The following is a 21930-nucleotide window of genomic DNA, read 5'->3' as shown; positions in this document are numbered from 1 at the left end:
CATTGCACTGTTTCCAAGGATGCCACATCATCCCATGAGGTGTATTTTTATGAATGAAACAAGGAGTCTCAGTGCACAGTTTCATTTCACAATTTCATAGGATGCCCATGACATTTAATTGTGAGGGCATGTGATTAGATATGGTTAGATGAAATGAAACTCTATAGCCCCCAATGCAAGTTTCAATAGGTTTCATAGTCTTGGAAACAGTGTATACACAGTTTCATCCTGATGAAACTCATTCCCTCTCTCACTTCATAACTACCATGCTATGTCATTACATATGCTGATGTGTCATCGTATTTAATGTGCATGAAACCTCTATGAAACTCCCACTGGGATTAGCCTTAGTAGCAATGCATGAAACCACCTATCAAGGAGACAGACCTTGGACAATCCAGAGTAAAATCTAACTGGCACGTTGGCAAGTGCACATTTCAAGGCATGTACATTTTGTCGTCTCAGGATCGATTGCGAGTAGCATCGTAAAATTAACCTCCACAAAACCAATGGATATACACATCACTTACAAACCTAAAACTCATTCACAATCTGCAACAAAAAGGGTGTGGGGGCAAGAACGTTAACACCCCTGAATTTCTACTTGGGCTTGACCTCGAAGTAGGGCATGTACTCGGATGCGTTGTCCCCGTACGACCCTCTCGTGATCTCGGTGTCGCTGTACGGGTGCGCCCGCGCGCCGCCGCCCGCGCCGTCGAACTCGGTGGCTGACGAGCCCGCGGAGCTGGCGCCGTCGGCCCCGGACACCTCGTTCTGCAGCATGGCCTCGATCTCCTTCACCACCTCGCCCATGGCCGGCCGCGCCGCCGCCGACTCGTCCACGCACCGCATCGCCAGCTGCACGAACCGCCTGAACCCGGCCGTCCTCGCGGAGTCCCGGATCGCCGGGTCGAGGAGTGCCCGCAGGCCGTAGTAGTCGCGGTCGTTGGGGTCGATTGCCAGCCGGACCTCGCGCACGATGTACTTGCCGCTCTCGATCGGCTGCCGCCCGCTCACCAGCTCCAGCATCACCACCCCGAAGCTGTACACGTCGCTCTTCTCCGACAGCTGCTGCGTCATGTAGTACTCAGGGTCCAAGTAACCCTATCATCAAGCACCAAGTTAAACCGATTAAACATGTTCTGGTTTCTATGATGTTTTCACTGTGTGCAAAGTTTATGAACGAATGACAAAATAATGCATGGTTACTCTTGCTCACCAGTGTTCCTTTCACTTGAGTGGAGACGTGGCCCTTCTGGGTGTCTGCGACGAGCTTGGAGAGGCCGAAGTCGGCGACCTTGGCCTTCAGGTGGTCGTCGAGGAGGATGTTGGTGGACTTGACGTCCCGGTGGATGATCGGCGGGTCGGCCAGCTCGTGAAGGTACGCAAGCCCCCTCGCCGATCCGAGCGCGATCCTGAGTCTCTTCTTCCAGTCCAGGTACGTCCCTCTCACTGCATATGGCCGTGCACACACACAGGTTGAATTGACTGATCGCTTTTGATTGAACAAGAGATGGCAAACTTCTGACAATGTTATATGGGGATAGCTCAGTCGACTTACCTAGCAAGTTCTCTCTGAGTGTTCCATTGGAGACGTACTCGTACACCAGCATCTGCTCCCCTTGTTCGTAGCAGAAGCCGATCAGGCTCACCAGGTTCCTGTGATGAACCCTGGAAAGCAGCTCGATCTCGTTCTTGAATTCCACTATGCCTTGCATTGATCCACGCTCTGCTCGCTTTATCGCCACCCGGGTTCCATCCACAAGTGTTCCTTTGTAGACCTTTTAAATTTACCAATTTTGATATTTTGTAAGTTGCCTTTTCTTTGTGAAGTATAGACAGATTTATCTAGCTTTGGATTTTGATCCAATATAACTGTTTGTGCAGATCCTCGTTAAGAAACATCAATAGTAAGTTGTTTTTTGTTTGATACCTTGCCATAGCCTCCTGAGCCTATCTCATGGGTGTCTGCGAAACTGTTGGTGCAGTTCCTCAGTTCAGTAAAAGAGAAGTTCCTTGCTCCTTTCAGCTGCGGAGCACCTCCACTGTCTTTCTGAGAAACTGCCCACGAGGCTGCAATTTTACAATAAAATTCAGTTCACAGTTCAGGTACAGTACTGTTCTAGGCATGATTGGTTCGGGTTACTACTCTTTGCAAACAGTGACAAGCACTAAGCAAAACTAAAATCACAATTATTTTCTATGTTCACTTCTCCACATGATTATTTAAAGATGTGTCAGTAACATGACAAGAATTGAAATGCAAATAAGTAAGTATTCAAAATCCGTACCGAAAGGGTCAGTTTGTGTCACTGCTTCGTTAGCCCTTCTTTTCTGTCGTAAAGCAAATAATACCATGGCAATAAGGGCAATCACAAGTAGTCCACCAGCTACCGCGATTCCAGCAATCGCGCCTGTGCTGATATGTGATTTCTTACCACCACGAGAAGACGCACCTGGCACAGAACGTCACAGTGAGTTTCATACAACCACACAACTTATTTTTCATATTTTTTTAAATACAGATGGGAGTTTTGGATGGTGAAACTAAGGTACCTGCCAAAGGAAGGTATGGGTCTGCGATAAAGTAATAAGGTCCAAAATTTTTTGGTGGTTTGTAAGTCTGTTTGCTCAGATTATAGCCTATCTTTATCAGATCGGGCACGTTGAAGGACACCCCTGAGGAGGGGAACAGCTTCGTCTGAACCTGAAGGTAGTTGTCACTGTTGAAGTGGATATCGGAGAGGAACACTGAGCCATCACGCAGAGCCAGCTGAGTCGTGAGGCTTGTCTCGAGCTGCTGAAAAGTGGCACTGTTCGTGTCTGTCACGTCCGTGAAGAACGGTGCTCTGAAGACCATCTTCCCACTGTAGGGATATGAGCATCCACAGTTTGCAGGGTTCAAACTCTGATCATTGGAACATCGAGGAGTCGAGGTACATTTGCTCAGGCTGGTGGTGTATGCTATAATGTTCTCCTGCTGGACGCTGCAGTAGGGTTTTCCAGAAAAATCCGGGTCCACGCTGCACACCGGGTTCCCGGATAGCCTGTATGGAGATTTAGCATACATGAAATGAGGTGTTTCTGAATTGGTTGGGCGGAGAAAAGAAGCAAATTTTTGTGGCTCTTGGGGTTGAGTTTGCAGGCTCTTACACCAGAGTCTTCTTGTAGCTTGTGGTGACGTTGGCAGCAAAGATACGGTTATCCCTGAGATTAATAGTCTGCAGTTGTTTGTTGATGCTGCCTGAGATCTCAAGCGTTCCATTGAATGCGTTGTTGCTCAGTACACTGTATGATCAGCAATAAAAAAAGGTCAGCTCCAGAAAGTTGTTTTTTCTTTTGCTTAATTAACTCATTTTTTAGTATAAATTGCCAGAAACATTACACTTGCTGCAGTTGGGGCAATGTGAAGAGACCCTTGGGGACCTCGCCAGTAAGTTTTCCAGAAGCTATTGACCTGAGAGATCAGAAGACAAAAAAATGAGTGCAAAATTTTCGCAGAGAGGATTATTTGAAGAGTGAGTAGTCTAAGATAACTCACACAGAGGTGAGGGATGTTAAAGTCGTGAACCAATCTGGAGCTACGGTAGCAGCAAATGAGTTGTTGCTTAAATCCCTGGTCATGAACGAACGGATTCATCAGTAACTTACTAGTAATTATCAAGGCAATTTATATGAACCGACAAAGTGGCAGGGCATCATTATAGTAAGTGTCTTACACGACATGTAGTTTGGTCATGCTGCTGAGATCTGGTAGTGATCCAGTAAGCTGGTTGCTTGCCAAGTTCCTGCGCAAGATCATTTTTTGTAAGGTACCGGGTACCACCATTCTTACAGGGCTGATTGTTTAAGGTCATGGGCCACTTACAGCTCATTTAGATTGACCAAGTTGCTGATGTTGGAAGGAACTGCTCCCGAGAAACCATTCCTATCTAGTCGGCTGTCAAAGATACAAAGTGAATCAAAGATATGACAAAAGTTTGTTAAACAAAGGGAAATATATTAAAACAATGTCTGTGGAAAAAAACAAGAATTCCACTGATTCTAAGATACTTACAGAACCTGGAGGGTTGAAACGCTCCCTAGCTCTGCTGGGATTGGGCCAGTAAATTGATTGCTATCAAACAATCTGACATAGGTGACAAGACGAGTTAGCAGGATACAGTAATAGATATGATATGAACTACAGACAAAGTCTTGTGAGCCCTTACATGTGAATCAGAGTCATGTTGGAGTTGAAGAGGCCTGCAAGCGTTCCAGATAACTGGTTCTTGTTGAAATGGCTGTTCATCGATTAGAATTTATGAATATGATGAAACAGACCGAAAGGAGCTGGAGGCATTTTGATCTTGCTTAACTGATCGAGGGAAGAAAATAAGATTTGACATCACTTACAAGTGCTGTGTTTTGGTAAGTAGGTTGAGCCCTGGTGTGGTTGCTGTTGAGATTGGGATTGATCCAGTGAGCTGATTATCAGCCAGATCCAACCAGTTGACATTCGTGAGTAAACCAAGTGAAGGCGGTATTTTGCCCGTAAACTTGTTTGAGTTCAGCGCTCTAGAGTAAATGCATGACAAAACCAGTTAATTGTCTGTTGAGAGCAAGAACCGATAAATAAAATGGATGTTTCGTCCGAATAAACAAGCTAGTAGTACTCACAGGAACGTGAGTTGTTGCAGGTTGCCTAGTTCTTGTGGAATGCTTCCTGTGAAGCTGCAGCCGGCCAGGATCCTGACAAGTACAGTCACAATTATGGATGTCAGTCAGCCTGTTTGGTGAATACAAGGAAGATAGGATGAACAGCAAGAGTAGTGCAGCTCATACAGTATGCTAAGCTGCAAAAGGCTCCCAATCGAAGCGGGCATCGGACCGCCAAGACCAATGTTGAAGGAAACATCCCTGCAAATGCTTATGTTGTGAGCCAGAACGCAGTTTCTCTAAATGAAGATAAAGCAGTGTCGCTTAAGTAATTAACAGATCATTTTTTGCTGCAATATACGTTCATATGGTTTTTGTTACATTTTGGATACCTGCCCTTATCCTAATCCATGTTACTTTGCTTTAGAAGATTAGTCAGAACCTACAACCTGGTCATCTTGATTTGGTCAAAGCCTAAAGGAAGCAGAGTTTATAAGCTACCTAGAAGCCAGAAGCAAAACTCAACTAATTGTTCTGAGTTCTGACCGATTCAAAACCATGTGAGGGATAAGGGTACCCACGGGTTCCCACCGACCAGGACACTGGACGGTCGGCGCCCGATCTGGAAAACCTTCCAGATTCAGAGCAACTGCAACGGATCCGGGCACGACTCCCTGTTGCTAACGGTCACTAAATCCGACACCATGCTATCCTGAATCCTCTGAAACGCTATAGCATAATCCAAGCTGAAATGCTGTAATTCATGGTGTTTCGCAGCTAATGATCGCCAGGTCGGGAAAGCAGACGAGAGGTGACTTACAGATACACGAGCTGGCTGAGCTGGCCGATGCTGTTGCTGAGCGTGCCCTGAATGTTGACACTTGACAGCCTCCTGCAAACACAACAAAACAAAGCACGCAAATGGACCATCAGTGTTGATTCAGAGAGGCGCTCGCGGAGTCGCGTGGCAACAACGCGTGATCAATAGGCGAGGGCGCGGCGGCACGGCCGGCCGTGGCCTGGCACTCACAGCGATTGGACCCTGCCGTTGCTGCACTCGACCCCGTCCCAACCCCCGTCGCAGGGGTCGCTATTCGAGGACCAGCTCGACGGGAAGCTCGTCCATTGGCTCTTGAGGGAATTGAGCGCGGAAGCTGCCAATGAAGCACAGGTTTTTCAGAAACAGGGAGAAGTTAGTGGGAACAGGTTTTTCAGAATTTTGGATCAACATGGTTTGTAACTTGAACATCCGTCCCCTGGCTCCTGGGCTGGCATCTTCGTTCGTAAACCCAGATGAAAACGGAAGCTAAAGCAAAGGATGAACAGGCCGGGCTGCAAGAAGCAGAGTTGACCATGCCATACTAACCATCTTGAGGATTGATGGCGCAGAAGGCCGCCGGAACGCCGGCCGCCAGCAGCACCAGCACCATCATCACCAGCGGCGGCGTGGGCCGCCGCTGCGTCGCCGCCTCCATCCCCCGGAGCGCCGGCGATCGATCGGAGCACGGAAGCACGCTGGCTCGCCTCTTCTGTCTTCTCCTCCCTCCCTCTCTGTCGTCGCGAGGCCAACTAGGCAACAGGACTAATCGGAGAAGAGATGGTCGTGACTCGCGGCTCGCAACTTGTAAAGGCGAGGCGAGGCGAGGCGAGGTGACTCCCTCTCAAGTCCACGCGACCGAGCCGCGCTGTATTTGCCTATACGTGCAATGAATGTGCGCCGGCGGGGCACCAACCGCCTCCTCTAGTCTTCTTCTACCTCCCCTCCGTTCCTAGCGCCCCACGAGCGGAGGGAAGAGGTCAACCCAAGCAAAATGGCGGACGCGAGCCCATGCGTTCAGAACTAAGCAAAAAATAAAAGAAAAACATCCATGTTGCTGCGCACGGCCCGGTCAAAGGGGATGCAAGAAAAATGTGCCGACCGCGAACCGGGACGCTCTGATTCGCGCTGATGCCAGGACGTTTCGCTTAGATATAATCCTTCGCTCGGCGACTGTTGGGTGGCACGTTGCTTTCTTCGCAGACGAGCCCGGGCGAGGTTTTTCCTATCAGCTTAGGGTTTTATTGGCAGTTGCACGCTACTCAATAGCGATTACCCGCGTCCGCCGCATCGTCCGCTCTCTTTTTGTATAATCCTTGTGCCGTTGGGCACGCTCGTGGATGGTGCTGCTGTCCAACCAACCAACGTCCGGTCGCGTCTTGTTTGGACGACGGCTAAGCTTACGCCAATCTAAGCCAAGGATCGGGGCAATAATGCGCGGCAGGCCCGGGCGCGTATTATATTTGGCGTCCCGCGGTCGACATGGTGTCAAGGGTTCATTCAGGGTTCCTGAACGGACGGCCGGGATGATGGAGAAGGGCATGCAGGAGCTCGTTCAGGCCGACGACCGGTCGGTCAGTCGGCTTGCCCTGCCCTGCTGGATCCTCCTCTTGATTGGGGAGTTACAATACTTTAGTTGCTCACGATGGAGACGACTTTCTGATCGGATGGGGACTGTTCCTCCTAGCTCTCACTACAGGATTTCCTGATTGGATAATACAACGGCACGTTGGGTGTACTTGCGCATGGGGCCGGGAGAGGCGAGGGACGCGACAGGACAGCGTAGAGGTTGTTCAGCCCTTGCCTCCTGGGTCAATCGGGCTATCCCGGTCACCATCGATCCTAGGCTTCTTCTACTCTCGCAATCAGCCAGCTCTGACGAACAAAAATATCCTAGTCCAATCAGCGGAGCATGGTGCATCTGCGTAGAAAACGGCCAGGGGGAACACGACCAGCGGTTTGCGCTTTGCCGACTCGATTCGCGGTGGTTTCGTGCCCTACGTGACGTGAATCGTGATGCCTGCACGCATCATCAGACGATCCGGCCGAAAGGACGGGGATGCTGGATGCACGGCCGGGGGGAAGCGGTCAGCGCAACACGATCGCCCGCCCGCACGTACGTCACCCAGCCGCCCGCCGCAGGCGTTCTACTTTTACCCGGCGGCGCCACACCCCGATGAAAACTTCCTGGGTTAGGTATTGACAGCGTCATGTCTCACAGCGCTTCTACACCCAAGTAAAAAAAAGAATAGAAATCCCCCGGCGTGGACAAACAGCTGAACGACAAAGCATGACAGAAACGAAAGCGCACAGCAACATCTCGACTAGGCGGGGCGGAGTGCAAGGCACCACGAAGTTTGTCAAAAGGGAAAGTGATATCCGGCAAAAAGAAAAGGTGATAGTACATAGTATTACCTAGTCAAACATCAGAATCAGACCTCGGTGCGGACGCACCAGCATCCAGGATTCAGAGCCCCTCTATGCCTGGCAAAACAGCTGAATGGGTTCAAGTCCGAAGGAGGGTGTTGGACTGCGGAGATTTCGCTTTTCGATCTACAAACGAGTCATCGTACATGAATATATGGATATCTTCTCTTCTGTGCTCAGTGCCGCCTCACTTTAGACTCACTCCTCGCAAGGATCATGCCGGAGAGCTTGTCAACCTCGTAAAGGAGTCCAGCGGAAAATAGGAAGCTGCAGCAGAGTGGGCCAAAAGGGTTAGTTTGTTTGCAGGGTTTGCGGTGTGAGGTTGCAGAAAAAACCGCAGAATTATGGTCAAGGGAGAGGATAAGCACCAAAACAAGCAAAAGTGCACTAGGGTCTTGGATGAGCACTCTATAATATTGTGACAATGGTGTCTATCCATCACCTGATCTTTCAGAGAAAATAACCACAAACATTATAATATATAGGTTCCACCAACACACATTTACCGGGCATTGCCCTTCTTGCTACACGAATAAAACTAGAAAATGCTGATTCATTAAGTACCAGAGAAATGAAAGTTCTAATGGATTGTCAGTATCGCAATGCTATGTCAAAACTGTGGTGGACAGAGTAAATCTTACCACGACATAGCCCTACAATATGATTTATCAATGTCAAATAGCAAGCATTCTCATAAAAGTCATGGTTGTTAGGTGGCTGAGTTTTGCCAAAATAAAATAAAATAAAAAATAGTGTGCTTTAGTTTGCAAGCAATAATAACTCACTGTAACTCTGAGAGATTACAGAACAATCACTAATGTAACATTTAGTATAAAAATGGATTTTACCCAGCTCCTAGCCCAGTAGCCATCCAACTTACAAATGTAAACATCGTGCTGGCCACATGAGGAATCTATTAGGATCCAACAACATGAAACTCATGAATAGCAGTGGTGTGACTAGCATTTTCTGTAGTTTCTACATCATGCAAAAATAATAGTTATACTAAAGCGAATGGAGGCAGATATTGCATATAGGACATAGGTACTGCACTTTATTTTCTGGCAGATGACCAGAGATCAATTCTGATCAACACACAATAGAAGGGTAGTTTTAAGATCGAACATGAAAACCATGCATTTTGACCTTAAGATAACAGCACCAAAAAAATCCCAGGCTCAAATGAAAACATATTAAATAAAAAAAAGCTTCAGTAGTGCAAATGATTTAACTTAAACTTGAACTCGTTTACTCACAAACAAGTGGATTGTTTTCTTTTATCTGAAATGTTATGTCTATTCCTTTCCACAGGATTCTTTTTTTTTTAAAAAAAAACTCATAAGCAAACATTCCATTAGAATGTTGGGACTAGCCCTCTTGACAATCTCAACGCAATAAATGCTAACGGCTGGTTTGAAAAAGCAGCGAAGTGTGTTGAAGGTAACATACCATGTTGTGATACAGACGCGGTGGACAGTACCAGCTACAATAAGAGCAACAAGTTGTGCTACAACAACTGCACAAGAAGAGCGACATAGATGAATTGAAGTCAAATAAAGACTACGCGATGCTACGAGAATGAGATATACTCCACACATACCTGCACCCCACCCAGTTCTATCTCCACTAGCTTCTTGGTAGTTCCCAATAAACTGCAACAGTTGTTCCGCTAATTAATTCATCATGAGGCGAAATTCCAGGCAGCAACACACACTTGTTGTCTTGTTGACAAAGAGTTGATGAGTGCAGAACTGGTTAATTTTGTAAGTTATAACATAAAGCCATAAGATGGTGGCAACCAAATGTATGGACCAACTAAGTGTATTGCAATAGCTTCACTATATTGTACAAGTTTCTACAACTTCAATTTATCAAATCAGCAAGAGGAACAACAACGAAATGTCTTATGCACCATTTGGAACGAGAAACAAAGGTAAAAACAGCATGGATTAGGAGGGGGAACGCACGGTGAGCAGCAGCAGGAAGAGGAGGGAGCAGATGAATCCGCCGGCGATGGTCATGAGCTCCGATGAGGCGAACTTGGCCCTGTACATCTCGAGCAGCGACAGCGTCACCGCGAAGAGCAGCAGCGACAGCAGCATCGACCGCCCCGTGCTCGCCATCTGAGAACAGGACTGAGAGATCAGCGACAGATCTCCCTCCCTCTCTTCTAGACCAGAGCGACAGATCTCTGAAAAGCAAAACAATCGACCCCGCAAGAAGAGACTGCCGCTCACCTCACCTCACCTCGGCCGGATCGCAGATCTGGGGCGACAGGGCACGGGCAGGACGCAGGAGTAGGGTTTTGCGGAACTCCTTCGTCTTCTTCCCCTGTTCCTCAGCGATCTCGCGAGATGATTGAGATCTATGCCGTCTCCGAGTCGAGTCGCTTGGGAAGAGTCAATGATGTGGCCGCGGGCCGGTTGTAAGTTTGGGCCTAAAACGAAATAGTATTAGTCGGTATGGGCCTAATAATGATATAGTAGCTCAGACGATGGCCCATATAAGGTGATTTCTGACTTCCGTTCAAAACACACACTTGATCCGATCCGATATGGGCCGGCGGAGCCGAGGTGTTCGGGCCGCGTTGACACGGTGGACGCCACAACTCTCCACACACATCACATATTCACATTCCCATTCTCCTCCCCATCCGGCCCCCGTCCGCTGCTTCCTCGCACTCCCACCCCCACCGCTTCCAGTTCCCCGTCGCCGTCGTCTCCATCTCGCCGGTCCTCCGCCTCAACGCCGAGAGATCCGCCGCCGTTGGCCGCACAGCCGCGCTCCACCTCGGTCAGTTCATCAGCTCTCACCCGACTTTTCTTCGTGTTCCATCGACTCTGCCGCGGTTCACAGGACCGTCTCCTAGGGCAATGGGCAGCCGCCCTGCCCGCGCTTGGGTTCGCCAGCTGATCTGTGTCGATCGGGCGCGCGTATGTGTCGAGCTCGCTGGCGGGTTGGAGGGAGTGTTGCGCGTCGTATTGGGCTGGGTTGGGTTGGGTTTAGCTTAGATTCGATTTTTGCGGTGGTCTTTTGACATTTGGAGCGGCGATTTGTTTGGAATCGTGGCCGGATGGGATCTGAACTCGTGCTTTGGGTGATTTGGCTTGCGCAACCTCAGATCGAGGGTTTAAGTGCGATGAGGAGCACCAGAGCAGTCGTAGTGGCTGAATTTTGTAGTTAGTGTTGGAGCCTGTAGACGTTTGTGACTGGTGGGTGTTTGTAGGAGAGTACAAACCTGTGTAGATCGTGTAGACCTTGCAGTTTTATTTATTGTTGAGTTAGATTCTGAATTGGAGACATGATGGGTTATAAATCTCAAATCAGATAATCATGTAAGTTTGACCTTCTATCGAGAGACCACATGGGCAATAAAACCAGCAAAACAACGCATTTGTGTTGGCCTGCACAAACTTGATGCTTGTAGAGATGAAAGAAACTATAGGAAGAAGCCATGAATATATAAGTCAATTTTCTTGTTTTTCTTGACTTATATCAAGTAGACTGATCCTGGCCATCTATACTCCGAAGTAACCTACTGGTTTTGGAACTTGGAAGTTTCTTTGTCCTGGATACTCATGCTTATCCTAACATGTTATTGGCTTTAGTACCACTTTGGTAATTTTTTTGTATAGACTTTGTATGGAGACCCACAAGCATAAGTGTCCTCTGAGCCAGTTGTGTGATCCAAAAATAATAAGGTTTGAGCACTATAGTTATTGGTATATAGTCCTAGACTTTGGCAAGTCATGAGTTCTAGCCTCTGTCTGCTTTTCATGTGTTCGTTTGCCATTGGTAATTTTGTTTCTTATGCTCAGTATTTTCTTTGACTAAATTGTTTTTGTAAGTTCTTAGAACCTTTGGTTTGCCTTCTAGAAATCAGCTAGTCTTCAGGTTGTAGTAAACTGGGAGATAATCATATCTAAGATTTTTAAGTCATTTTTTTCTTGAAAATTATAATTTTCAAAGTTCTAGTTGCATTTTTCAAAATACCAATTTGAACCTAAAGGTTACACATGGCTTCATTATCCTAGAACAGACTGAATATTTTTGTTTCCATCTTCATAGTTTGGTAGTGTGTTTTAGTTTCTTCAATGTTGCTATGCAATATCTAGTTCTGCATGAGTATCATTCACGTTATAACATATTTTGGATATCTATGGGTGCGTTTGGCAGAGCTCCCAGAGCTGATTCTCTGCTGATTCCAGCAGGAGCTCTGCCAAACAGTTTTTCAGAGAGAAGTGATTCTCTGAAATGAACTAAGAGGCTGGGAGCTGAAAAAAAGTAGCTTCTCCTGATTCTGTGAAGTGATTCTCCATCCTGAATATTTTTGTTTCTATCTTCATAGTTTGGTAGTGTGTTTTAGTTTCTTCAATCTTGCTATGCAATATCTAGTTATGCATGAGTATCATTCACGTTATAACATATTTTGGATATCTATGGGTGCGTTTGGCAGAGCTCCCAGAGCTAATTCTCTGCTGATTCCAGCAGGAGCTCTACCAAACAGTTTTTTAGAGAGAAGTGATTCTTTGTTGATTTTGTGAAGTGATCCTCTGAAATGAACTAAGAGGCTAGGAGCTGAAAAAAGTAGCTTCTCCTGATTCTGTGAAGTGATTCTCCATCCTAATTTTAAGAGTTTATGCTAGAGAATCAAAGCGAATCACTTTCAGCCACTGAATCACTTCTCTCAGAGAATCAGCTCCCATAGAGAATCAGAATCAGATGGAGCTCTACCAAACGCACCCTATATTCGGTTAATAGTATCAAACTTCTGTAGGCGCCTAGCACCTTGCTTCAAGCAGTAAACTAGTATTACACTGAAGTTCCAAATAGAGCCTCCATGTCTTATTATCATGCACTGTTTCAAATTAGAAATCTGCTTCTGGTCCTACTTTGCATTTTTTTTAAGTAATCTGGCCATGTTCACTGATAAAACATGCTCAAGTGTTGTGCTTGTTCCTTTTTCTTTATTCGGAGTAAAATGCATTTTGTTGAAAGAATACTGCTGTATAAATAACTTGCACATGTATTATGTCTTCTCATGCTTCAGATTGGATAAACGATATCATGCGATTAGGTGGATAATATTCGAGGTGCTCCAGGCTCATTCATTTTTGGACATCATCAAAATGTCAGGGCCACTGAACGTACGTCCTCACCCTTATACAAAACTAATATGGCTATGTATTTCCTTCTTCTTTTTAATTAGTAAACCATTGTAGTCCAGTTTCTTAGATCCACTTGGATGTTATCAATTATCAATGGCTCCTGTAGCTTGTCCTTTTGTAGATATGGTAATTTTTTGTTTGGTTTAGTTCTCCTTCTCATGACTAAGATATAAAAATCTTGTAAGTAGGAAGCAGACATGTCTTGTTTTCTCTTGTTTCTAAGGTATTTGCTGCTTGATTGATTAGTGTAACAGCATCTTGTTCACACTATTCTACCTTTTGTATCCTCTAAACTACAAATGCATCTTAAAGTCACCCAGTTATATACTCTGACGGGTGAACACATTTTCATCACTTTTGCAGTCAAACATTAGTGGGGCCACCTCAAACCTTCGAGATTCAACAGGAAGGTCATTTGCATCATCTTTTGCCGGTCAATCTGGATCACTTCCGGGCTTCCATCACTCAGGTTGTTGAAGATTACAGTAGTTTGTTAGTCCATTGATGCGTTTCATTGTCCTGCTTTTATTGTTAACTTGTTTGAATTTGCTTGCAAGGCTCACACAACATTCATGGAAATCTCAACCTCACAAATATCTCTGGGTCATTAGCGCCAAGAAATAATTCAATGGCGGGTATCCCGTCACCAGGGGTTCAACAACCTGGTGGTAGTATTTCCAGTGGCCGTTTCCCCTCAAATAATCTTCAAGCCTCCATGTCTCAGGTTCTTTTCCCAGCATCTACATTCCTGTTCAAAGTGGGATATTTCTTGCTGTTCTCATATTGTTTGTCCCCCTTTGTAGATTCCTCATGGGCATTCTGGGATCAGCAACAGAGGAGGTATGAACGTTGGGGGAAATCCTGGATTTAGTAGTAGCATGAATGCTATTGGTGGTTCCATGCAAGGTTTATCCTCAAACTTGGCTAATGTGGGTAACCGCAATTCTGCTCCTGGGTTGGCAGCTTCTCCAGTTTTGGGGAATTTAGGCCCACGAATAACAAATTCTGGGAATATTGTGGGTGGGAGCAATATTGGGAGAAGTATAAGCTCTGCAGGGCTGTCTATGCCCAGTATAGCGTCTCGGATGAATTTAAGTGGCAACTCTGGAAGTGGGGCTATCAATATTCAAGGATCCAACCGGATGAGTAGTATGCTTCAACAAGGTATGTGGTTGACATTGTGGAATATGTCGCTTGGTTGAACTTCCCATGCTTGTTTGATGAATCTGTGTACGTATATTCTCATTATATCTTTCATTCTGGCTGGATAGTGAAATGATTGTTTGGTTATAATTCGATAGGTACACTTCAGTCATATGAAAATGCTAAGCTTAGTAAGAAGGCTGAGGAAGGGGGAAACACTTTGCTTTTAAGTTTCAAAGAGCAAGCTTTTAACTTGGCCCACTTTGACTCAAAACTGACAAGGGGAACTGAAGTGGTAACCCAGGTCATTATATATTAGAAAACAAAACTACTGTGTTAAATCTATGGGTCTAGTATTGCATAGAACTGGTTTTATGAATAGTTTAAAACTTCTTGTAAAAGGTATGAATACAGTGGCTTTAATGTAATAATTCATGTTTCACTTGGTTTATTTGCCAGCATCTCCGCAATTCATGAACTTACTTGGAAGTTCTTACCCAACACCTGGAGGGTCATTGTCTCAGAACCAAGTACAGGCAGGAAACAATTCTTTAGGATCTTCTGGAATGCTACATGATGGAAGCTCGGGTGACAATGCCCCTTTTGATATAAATGACTTCCCTCAGCTAACTGGACGACCTAATTCCGCTGGAGGTGGTCAAGGGCAATATGGTAACATTGCAATGCTAACAAATCTTCAGATGATATTAGATTATATAACTTCTGACTTCTGTAATTTGAAGGGTCACTGCGAAAGCATGGAGTAAGTGTGAATGCCATCGTGCAACAAAATCAGGAATTCAGCATTCAGAACGAAGATTTTCCAGCTTTACCAGGATATAAAGGTGCGTGTTCACAAAGAAGCATTGATCTCATTATGCATGTCGTAGATAACTCTTACCGCTGTTTGTTATGATATGCATGACTGTTACCAGTCCAATTTTTTTAGCTTCGTGCACTTGCATTTCATCTATTATTATTTCTATTTTTTATTTGGACAATTACATTCACAGTATATGCGATAAAGCACTACATGATAATCTGTGATACCTTATTAATTCATTTTCTCTTTCTTTCTTGTTTGAAACATATTTTGATGTCCTGATCCTCTAGTCAACTTTCCACCGGTCATGTACTAAAATTAATATGGAGAGATTCGTTGGGTTTATGCTGATTGAGTTTTTGGTCATTCTTTTTTTTCTTTTTTTCAGAGTATTATCTAATTATGTGTTTCTTTGGAATATAAGGTAGTTCCTCAGATTATGGTATGGATATGCATCACAAGGACCACCTTCATGAGAACGTAAACATTATGCAAGCACAACATTATCCTGTGAGTTTGGTTTTACCATTTGATTTCCTGAGCACTTATATCTACTTATTCTTATATTTTGACACACTTGGTAATACAGATGGCTAGATCATCTGGCTTCAACTTGGGAAGCAGCTACCCGCCCCGTCAACATCAGCAGAGTGCTAATTCAGTAAGCAATGCTACTGGTTTCTTTTACATCATGTGAAGATGGAATTCACATTTCTGAATGTGGACTATTAACCATAATGATCCTTTACTAGGTTCAAAATGCTGGGCTGGAAAATATTGGATTAAGGACTGCAAATTCCCCAAGTCCGTCATCAAATTCAGGAGTTTATGAACAATTTATGCAGCAGTACCATCAACCGCAGACTCAAAATTCACTTAGGTTGCAGGCGACTTCAGGCCCACAATCATTCAAGGACCAGAGCCAAAAACCTGTGCAGGGAAATCCAGCTGTGCCAGATCCATATAGTTTACTTGGATTGTTGAGTTTAATAAGATTGAAAGAGCCTGGGCCAACAGCTCTTGCTTTAGGGATTGATTTGACATCATTAGGGTTGAATTTGAACTCCCAAGATAATCTTTACAAGACTTTTGGCTCTCCATGGTCAAATGAGCCAGCTAAAGGAGAACCTGATTATCAGATCCCAGCTTGTTTCTCTGCTGAGCCACCACCACCACTACAAGTAAGCTTCTCGACATTTTAATTACCGTAGCCTCCTGCTTCCTGACATTACATTTTACATATTTTTTTTCATTATTTGCAGCCATTACATTTTCAGAAGTTTCACCCCTTGACACTGTTCTACATCTTCTACAGGTATTTTTTTAGTTTAACTGATCATTGAGTGTAACTAGGCTGAGCATCATTTGACTTTGTTCCTTGTGCAGCATGCCTAAGGATGTAGCTCAGTTGTATGCTGCTAATGAACTGTAAGCATTGAAACTTCACAATTTGCAGTATTACTCTTTGTACCCTTGATATATAGCTTGCACCCTGCCATGTTGTATGAGCAAATTGCTGGTCCATTTTTTTCAGATACAGTAAAGGGTGGTTTTACCACAAAGAGTACCGTGTCTGGCTCACAAGAGCTCCTAATTCCGCGCCTCTTGTGAAAACTCCACTTCATGAACGAGGGTCCTACATTTGTTTTGATCCAAACATCTGGGATACTGTCCATAAGGTTTTCTTATCTGAATGAAACATGTCAGACTTTCTAGCATTATCTATTAGCAGGGAAAGTGTATCTGAGGGTTCTTTTGCTTTGCAGGACAACTTCGTTCTCCATTATGAAGCAGTGGAGAAGAGACCTGTCCTTCCTTCTGCCGCCCAAAACCTTAGACGAGAATTATAAGGTATCATTCTTCTACTATGTATGAAAAGAAAGTATATTTATTCTATATGTCTGACTTGCTTCGCTGACGCGCTGTTTTATAATCGCAGCTACCCTAGGTTCTCCTGCATTTGAAGTTAGTTTGTTTTGGTCAGTCTTCAGTAGCTGATGTCATAGACGGAATGAGTTAATTGAAAATCATTCTGTAAGCTCCCCTGGCAAACTGATTCAGTAGCTGATGTCCAGATTAATTTCTTGGCGCAAAAATAATTTTCCTCCCTGAACAGGACATGCATGCTGTTCTGGAAAATGGCGCCCCTTTGTTGGCCGGCAGCCCTGCCAGGTTGCAGCTGTAGACATGTAGCTGAGATTTAGTGCGCTTCATAATTCGTTGTTTTCAATTAGTAGGGCTTATTGTAACTATGTTTTGAGTTTTTCCCTGCTTTTGTTTTGTGATGCGGTCCCCGTGACGGCTGTACATGTTTTGGTCGTTTTGAGTCGCATAAATTTTTTTTTCAGACTTTGGATTTGAGAAGTGGCGCTTCGTTGTTTTTCTTTGTTACGGTGAGCTTCATCTCTTGTTCGTTTGGCTATTGGAGTCTAGCTGCGTTGGATTGTCAGACGAGTGAAATTCTGGTCCCTGTGCGGTTCAAAGTTGGGCGGTGCAACACGGAGAAAGGCTTTCAAGCATGAAGGTGTAGCGTACTATAGAGCATGTGAGCTGATACCGCTGGTTTTAGTTGAACAAGGATGGCTTGTCCATTTCACATCGCGAGATCGTCAGCCCTGGCCCCTGGAGACCTGGGCCTCTGGTGTCGCTTCCTCTGAGCCGGGCGGCGCGGGTCACGTACTCTTAAGGCGCTGGTGCTGTGTTCAGCACCGGATCATCTTGCACGAGTAGGGCGACAGCGTCTGTCTCTCAGAGGAACGCTGGCAAATGTGCCGGCCTCGTGACTGACGGAACAATACACAGTACGAGCAACACCCGAACTCACATTTTCTGAAGCGTACTGACTTGACCTGAGAGAGTCCATATGGACCGATCAATATACTCATCGACCAGCCTTCGTCGTCTCCCGCAGAACAAAAGGGTACTCTAATTTTTGCAATCGCCGAAGACTTCCCCCGACTCGCGCGCACATTCAGTCATTCACGACGACGCGAAGCCATTCTTCTCCTCGTTCAGCGGTTGAGGATCTCGGCGTCGTATGCCGCGACGGCATCCAGCACCCTCTGGTGGCTGATCACCCGCGCGCCCGCAGCCGCGTGCTTCCTCGCCTCCTCCACCTCCTTCAGCAGCGTGCCCAGGGCAAATTCTCCGGGAACGTCGCCGTCGAAGACGAAGTACGGCTTCACCGAAGAAGAGCCGTCAAAGCATTCGAGTGGCGGGTCCAGAAATCCTCCCTCCAGGACCTTCCCTCCGGCGGCTGCGATGAGGTCTCGCACGCGGTGCCTGCCGTCAGGGTTCATGTAGGCGCTGAGGCAGAAGTGCAGTCCCGAGAACAGATTCGGTGCCTGCAACCAAGAAGTGAGGAATGAAACGCAGCGCTCAGCTTTTAGTTCACGAATATAACTCCTTTGTTGAATGAATGAGGGCCGGATAACGTACCCCTGTGGCTGCTCGGATTCTTCCCTTCTTCGGTCCGTCCATTGTTTTGAGTGAATCCATGCTGGATGTTACCTCATAAGAAGCTTCTGGACGTGGACGCATCTCTGAGGAGCAGTCCATGATCCCTATAAGAGCAAAGGTCAAAAGCATCAGTACCAGGTAAACTGCTCTGCTGATCTCCCCAATTTACCTCTTGGACATATATGTACATGTGAAGGAGATAAGAGTAAGATTCAGCAACTTGTCCAAACAACTAAAGTGTAGACCCAAAACGTACAAAAACTCGTATATGGAACTACAGCAGAAGGATTGAGAACTCACATTCAAAATGGATAACCCATTTCCCCAGCAGTACTGCCATGAGGACTTCAAATGATCTGTTCCATGAGCTACCAGGACCTTTGCCCACAATGACATGAGTCACATTTTTGTCCCACTCTTTCGTCAGCTTCCCGTTGGACCAACGTACAAACTCCTGCAAGGAATCCTGTCCAACACATGTGAAGCAAATTGGTCACAAGCTGGAATGGAACAGAAATCATTAGTAATGTATGCACTATGCAGCAACTTTAGTTAAAAAGAATGTATGCAACAACTAATTTCTTGTGTCAAATTTATCCATAAAGACAGATTTAAATGGAACATAGAAAACATGTTATCCATCCTTGAAGTGGCTTATTTTGCTACTTTATTCTATGCTACCTTCTCTGACGCGCTTAAAGACAAACCAAGCAAAACCATCTGATCAGAAGGGCAGCTTGATGTGTCAGCCCGATATGCTTTTATTTCTTCCCTTTTGTAAACATTGGAAATTCCTTCTTCATCTGGATGACAGCTGGAATGATGGGATACAGGAGAAGAGAATTATAATTAGTAAGTAGTGACTGTTCAATGACCAAGAATATGTACATTATCTCCCAAGAAGGGCCAAGACCTACGAAAGATCATGTACCTCTTAGGCAAGGAGGGAAAATTTGAGGTGTTACGCTTATGCGTTTGTTGATCATCCCTTTCATGATTCTTAGAAATTCCTTCCTCGTCTGAATGCTGACTAGAGTCACGAAATACAACGTAAAATTGCAGAAATCAAAGATTAGTGAATAATTACAAAACCAGGAAAGTTTATAATATCTTAGGAAGGGTGGAGAAACATGGCATACCCCAATTGCAAGGAAGAGGAACCTGAGCTGTCAAGCTGATCTATTTGTTGGCCATCCCTTGAGCTATTGGTGGAAGTTCCTTCTTTTTGAGAACTTTGTCTAGGAAAAAAAGAAAATACAGATATTGATCGCATGAACTCTAATATCTAAATATCACCCAACAAAGAAGAAGAAATCGCATACTTCTGAGGCAAGCAGGAAGGATTCAAAATGTTAAAATGATCTGTTTGTTGATTTTTCCTTTGATGATTGTCAGCTTCCTTGTCTATATATGTGCTGAAACCACCAATTACAGGAGTGAAAATGGGTGATTAACAAAATTACCATGAACCTTTACACTGGGGGGGGGGGGGGGGGGGGTGGATACAAAACTACAAAACAGAGATTGTATTCAGTCACATGGACTCCAATATCTGTATGTATTTGCACGAAATCACATACCTCTGAGGCACATTTGAAGTGTTAAGCTGATCTGTTTGTTGTTTTTCCCTATGATGATCATCAATTTTCCCTTCCTTGTCTGTACATTGGCTGAAACCTCAAAATTATCCAAATAAAATATAGGTGATTACTTACATTACTATGAACCTTTTACATATATCTAAAGGTGAACAATATCTTGTACCCCACAGGCAAGAATGAACATGTGGTTTTAAGCTGATCAGATTGTTGGCCTTCCTCTTCGAAATCAGTGAAAGGATAATCTTCTTGTGAACATTGGCTGGAATAAAAAACACAAAACCTAGATTACAAAATCTGCAACATCTACATATCTTCCAAGGAGGGCAATGAAAGATCACAAACCTTTGACGCAAGGAAGAAGAATGGTCATTCTCCTTTGTATGTGTACTCAGCTTATCACATGGTAGTGTCTTTGAAACATGTTTAGGGCACAGCACATTACGTTTATCCTACCATGTAAAAGAAAGCATTTCAGAACATCACATAAATTGTAAAAAAATACAAAACCATTGGACCAAAGATAAAAGAGCTTACAACATCCCAGCGGCAATCAATTATCTGAACTGCACATGGAATGTGAAAACTCTTTCTGCAATGTTTATAATAACAACCAAGGGCTGCTCCCTGGAGTCCACATCTTGCACATCTCAGTCTTGAAGCACGCCTAATTTCTGACTCCAAGTTCTCAACAATGTTAGACTCAAAGTCCCAGCATACTTCAGGAGCCCTTAACAAAAAAAAAAAGTCAGTAGGAACAGAACATGAAATGTCTTATCACCATAGAAATACAGTCCTTTAGGTTAAGATTGAACTGAACAGATTAAAAAAGGGCAACATTGTTGCATCTTAAATCTGCACTGAAATGGCATGGCATGCAATAAACCTAAATTATGTAAATTAGTACTCCCTCCGTTCCAAACCGTATGCCGTTTTGGCATTTCTAGATACATAGATTTTGATATGTATAGACATAATGTATATCAAAGTACATAACAAAAATCATGTATCTGAAAAAGCCAAAACGATCTACAATTTGAAACGGAGGGAGTATAAAGAGTTGAACACTGTCTACACAAAAGACAGAACCCCACCACATCAGGCATTTCTTATGGACGTAGATGACCTTTGATAAGTTGCCCTCTTCAATGAACACAAGTCTTCCCTTTAGATAACATACCATCGGACCATGAATCTAAAAAAGGAGGAAAACAATGCCAATGTGATGCCTTCAGCACATCAGTTCTGATGCAATAGATGTTAAATAATGTAAACCATATTACCTCCTCATCCGTTCTAAACGAATGGCAGAAAATGCATTCATCTTCAAATAAGTTGATTGGAGTTTGCAGTCTCTTCAATTCAGTAGTACCTCCAATGTCTTCGGACAAGACATGTTTTGTAGATACATTGCTTTCTCTATACGAAAGCTGATTTGGCCCTGTCTTATTTCGCTTCAACAGCGATGCCTTCATAAATATGCAGCATAAAATATATCAACGAAAGCACAGATATCCTGGCATCTAGTTTATAAACCAAAGTAAAAAAGAATAAATGTAAGAACCTTTGTTGCCCCAGCAAGGCTGGGTTTAGTTATAGAGTTAAATTGTCTGGTCAATTCGTCGCTCTGCATTTGACGTCGCTTAAGGACATTGCTCTGCATTTGACCTCGCTTAAAGACTTGGCTCTGCATTTGACCTTGCTCAAGGACATATCTCTGCATTTGGCCTCAATTAAGGACATCGACGGTACCACTATCCATTTCTCTGAATGTCTTGACCATATACAGTGACATGAGTAGCAGGCATGGTATCAAAGAGCGTAAGTCAGACTGTTTATAAATGAGTGGTGGCTACA

General features: G+C 44.6%; 4 protein-coding genes across 9 annotated transcripts; 1 reads left to right on the top strand and 3 right to left on the bottom strand.

Annotated features, from left to right (window-relative positions):
• Positions 1 to 388: 388 nt before the first annotated feature.
• LOC101760791 (probable leucine-rich repeat receptor-like protein kinase At5g49770) lies at positions 389 to 6544 on the bottom strand. The gene is made up of 19 exons (XM_004961654.3): positions 6005 to 6544; positions 5669 to 5792; positions 5459 to 5530; positions 4825 to 4899; positions 4660 to 4731; positions 4396 to 4557; positions 4212 to 4283; positions 4058 to 4129; positions 3869 to 3940; positions 3720 to 3788; positions 3542 to 3616; positions 3386 to 3457; positions 3154 to 3288; positions 2557 to 3047; positions 2292 to 2456; positions 1934 to 2073; positions 1562 to 1781; positions 1220 to 1452; positions 389 to 1104 (listed from the first exon to the last, which is right to left on the bottom strand). The coding sequence occupies exons 1-19, from the start codon at positions 6111 to 6113 to the stop codon at positions 601 to 603; spliced, it is 2934 nt and encodes a 977-aa protein (XP_004961711.1). The 5' UTR covers positions 6114 to 6544; the 3' UTR covers positions 389 to 600.
• A 1207-nt stretch (positions 6545 to 7751) lies between these two features.
• On the bottom strand, positions 7752 to 10278 carry LOC101759848 (protein KRTCAP2 homolog). 3 transcript variants are annotated; one of them, XM_004961652.3, is made up of 5 exons: positions 10125 to 10278; positions 9850 to 10005; positions 9483 to 9534; positions 9332 to 9398; positions 7752 to 8149 (listed from the first exon to the last, which is right to left on the bottom strand). In XM_004961652.3, the coding sequence occupies exons 2-5, from the start codon at positions 10003 to 10005 to the stop codon at positions 8059 to 8061; spliced, it is 366 nt and encodes a 121-aa protein (XP_004961709.1). In that variant the 5' UTR covers positions 10125 to 10278; the 3' UTR covers positions 7752 to 8058. The 3 variants fall into 3 exon arrangements, with proteins under 3 accessions (XP_004961709.1, XP_004961710.1, XP_004961708.1); XM_004961653.3 differs by having other exon boundaries at positions 10130 to 10274; XM_004961651.3 differs by having other exon boundaries at positions 10120 to 10271.
• Positions 10279 to 10514: 236 nt separating this feature from the next.
• On the top strand, positions 10515 to 17406 carry LOC101759038 (probable NOT transcription complex subunit VIP2). Of its 2 annotated transcripts, XR_001163705.2 has the most exons (16): positions 10515 to 10675; positions 12933 to 13029; positions 13414 to 13519; positions 13608 to 13774; positions 13854 to 14214; positions 14653 to 14865; positions 14937 to 15038; positions 15441 to 15526; positions 15606 to 15677; positions 15769 to 16197; positions 16279 to 16331; positions 16403 to 16444; positions 16551 to 16695; positions 16783 to 16867; positions 16956 to 17050; positions 17133 to 17406. XR_001163705.2 is itself a non-coding variant. In XM_004961650.3 (15 exons), the coding sequence occupies exons 2-14, from the start codon at positions 13012 to 13014 to the stop codon at positions 16864 to 16866; spliced, it is 1878 nt and encodes a 625-aa protein (XP_004961707.1). In that variant the 5' UTR covers positions 10515 to 10675; positions 12933 to 13011; the 3' UTR covers position 16867; positions 16956 to 17405. The 2 variants fall into 2 exon arrangements, 1 of the variants encoding a protein (XP_004961707.1); XM_004961650.3 differs by having other exon boundaries at positions 16956 to 17405.
• A 410-nt stretch (positions 17407 to 17816) lies between these two features.
• On the bottom strand, positions 17817 to 21905 carry LOC101758628 (BRCA1-associated RING domain protein 1). 3 transcript variants are annotated; one of them, XM_012844678.2, is made up of 14 exons: positions 21638 to 21904; positions 21357 to 21542; positions 21168 to 21268; positions 20611 to 20803; positions 20419 to 20525; positions 20240 to 20335; positions 20056 to 20145; positions 19798 to 19890; positions 19615 to 19713; positions 19407 to 19505; positions 19157 to 19289; positions 18776 to 18941; positions 18455 to 18579; positions 17817 to 18360 (listed from the first exon to the last, which is right to left on the bottom strand). In XM_012844678.2, the coding sequence occupies exons 1-14, from the start codon at positions 21794 to 21796 to the stop codon at positions 18028 to 18030; spliced, it is 1980 nt and encodes a 659-aa protein (XP_012700132.1). In that variant the 5' UTR covers positions 21797 to 21904; the 3' UTR covers positions 17817 to 18027. The 3 variants fall into 3 exon arrangements, with proteins under 3 accessions (XP_012700132.1, XP_022680916.1, XP_022680917.1); XM_022825181.1 differs by lacking the exon at positions 19798 to 19890 and having other exon boundaries at positions 17928 to 18360; positions 21638 to 21905; XM_022825182.1 differs by lacking the exons at positions 21168 to 21268; positions 21357 to 21542; positions 21638 to 21904 and having other exon boundaries at positions 17928 to 18360; positions 20056 to 20152; positions 20611 to 20749.
• Between the last annotated feature and the right edge of the window lie 25 nt (positions 21906 to 21930).

Source organism: Setaria italica, chromosome III (assembly GCF_000263155.2).
Source record: "Setaria italica strain Yugu1 chromosome III, Setaria_italica_v2.0, whole genome shotgun sequence".
NCBI classification, from domain to species: Eukaryota; Viridiplantae; Streptophyta; class Magnoliopsida; order Poales; family Poaceae; genus Setaria; species Setaria italica.
Note: the sequence above shows the minus strand (reverse complement) of the source record. Positions and strands in the feature narration are given on the sequence as shown.

Excerpts from the sequence above, each read along its gene's own strand:
- LOC101760791 (XM_004961654.3), bottom strand. The coding sequence starts at position 6,113 with ATGGAGGCGGCGACGCAGCGGCGGCCCACGCCGCCGCTGGTGATGATG. Across the intron at positions 5,531-5,668 it reads AACGGCAGGGTCCAATCGCT|GAGGCTGTCAAGTGTCAACA; the intron begins GTGAGTGCCAGG and ends TTGTGTTTGCAG. Across the intron at positions 1,105-1,219 it reads CTCAAGTGAAAGGAACACTG|GGTTACTTGGACCCTGAGTA; the intron begins GTGAGCAAGAGT and ends GCTTGATGATAG.
- LOC101759848 (XM_004961652.3), bottom strand. The coding sequence starts at position 10,005 with ATGGCGAGCACGGGGCGGTCGATGCTGCTGTCGCTGCTGCTCTTCGCG. Across the intron at positions 9,399-9,482 it reads TAGAACTGGGTGGGGTGCAG|TTGTTGTAGCACAACTTGTT; the intron begins GTATGTGTGGAG and ends CTTCTTGTGCAG. Across the intron at positions 8,150-9,331 it reads CGCGTCTGTATCACAACATG|CTTCCTATTTTCCGCTGGAC; the intron begins GTATGTTACCTT and ends ACTCTGCTGCAG.
- LOC101759038 (XM_004961650.3), top strand. Across the intron at positions 13,520-13,607 it reads TCCGGGCTTCCATCACTCAG|GCTCACACAACATTCATGGA; the intron begins GTTGTTGAAGAT and ends TTTGCTTGCAAG. Across the intron at positions 15,527-15,605 it reads TGCAAGCACAACATTATCCT|ATGGCTAGATCATCTGGCTT; the intron begins GTGAGTTTGGTT and ends TTGGTAATACAG.
- LOC101758628 (XM_012844678.2), bottom strand. The coding sequence starts at position 21,796 with ATGCAGAGATATGTCCTTGAGCAAGGTCAAATGCAGAGCCAAGTCTTT. Across the intron at positions 20,526-20,610 it reads TTGATTGCCGCTGGGATGTT|GATAAACGTAATGTGCTGTG; the intron begins GTAAGCTCTTTT and ends TTTACATGGTAG. Across the intron at positions 18,580-18,775 it reads ATGGGTTATCCATTTTGAAT|GGATCATGGACTGCTCCTCA; the intron begins GTGAGTTCTCAA and ends TTGCTCTTATAG.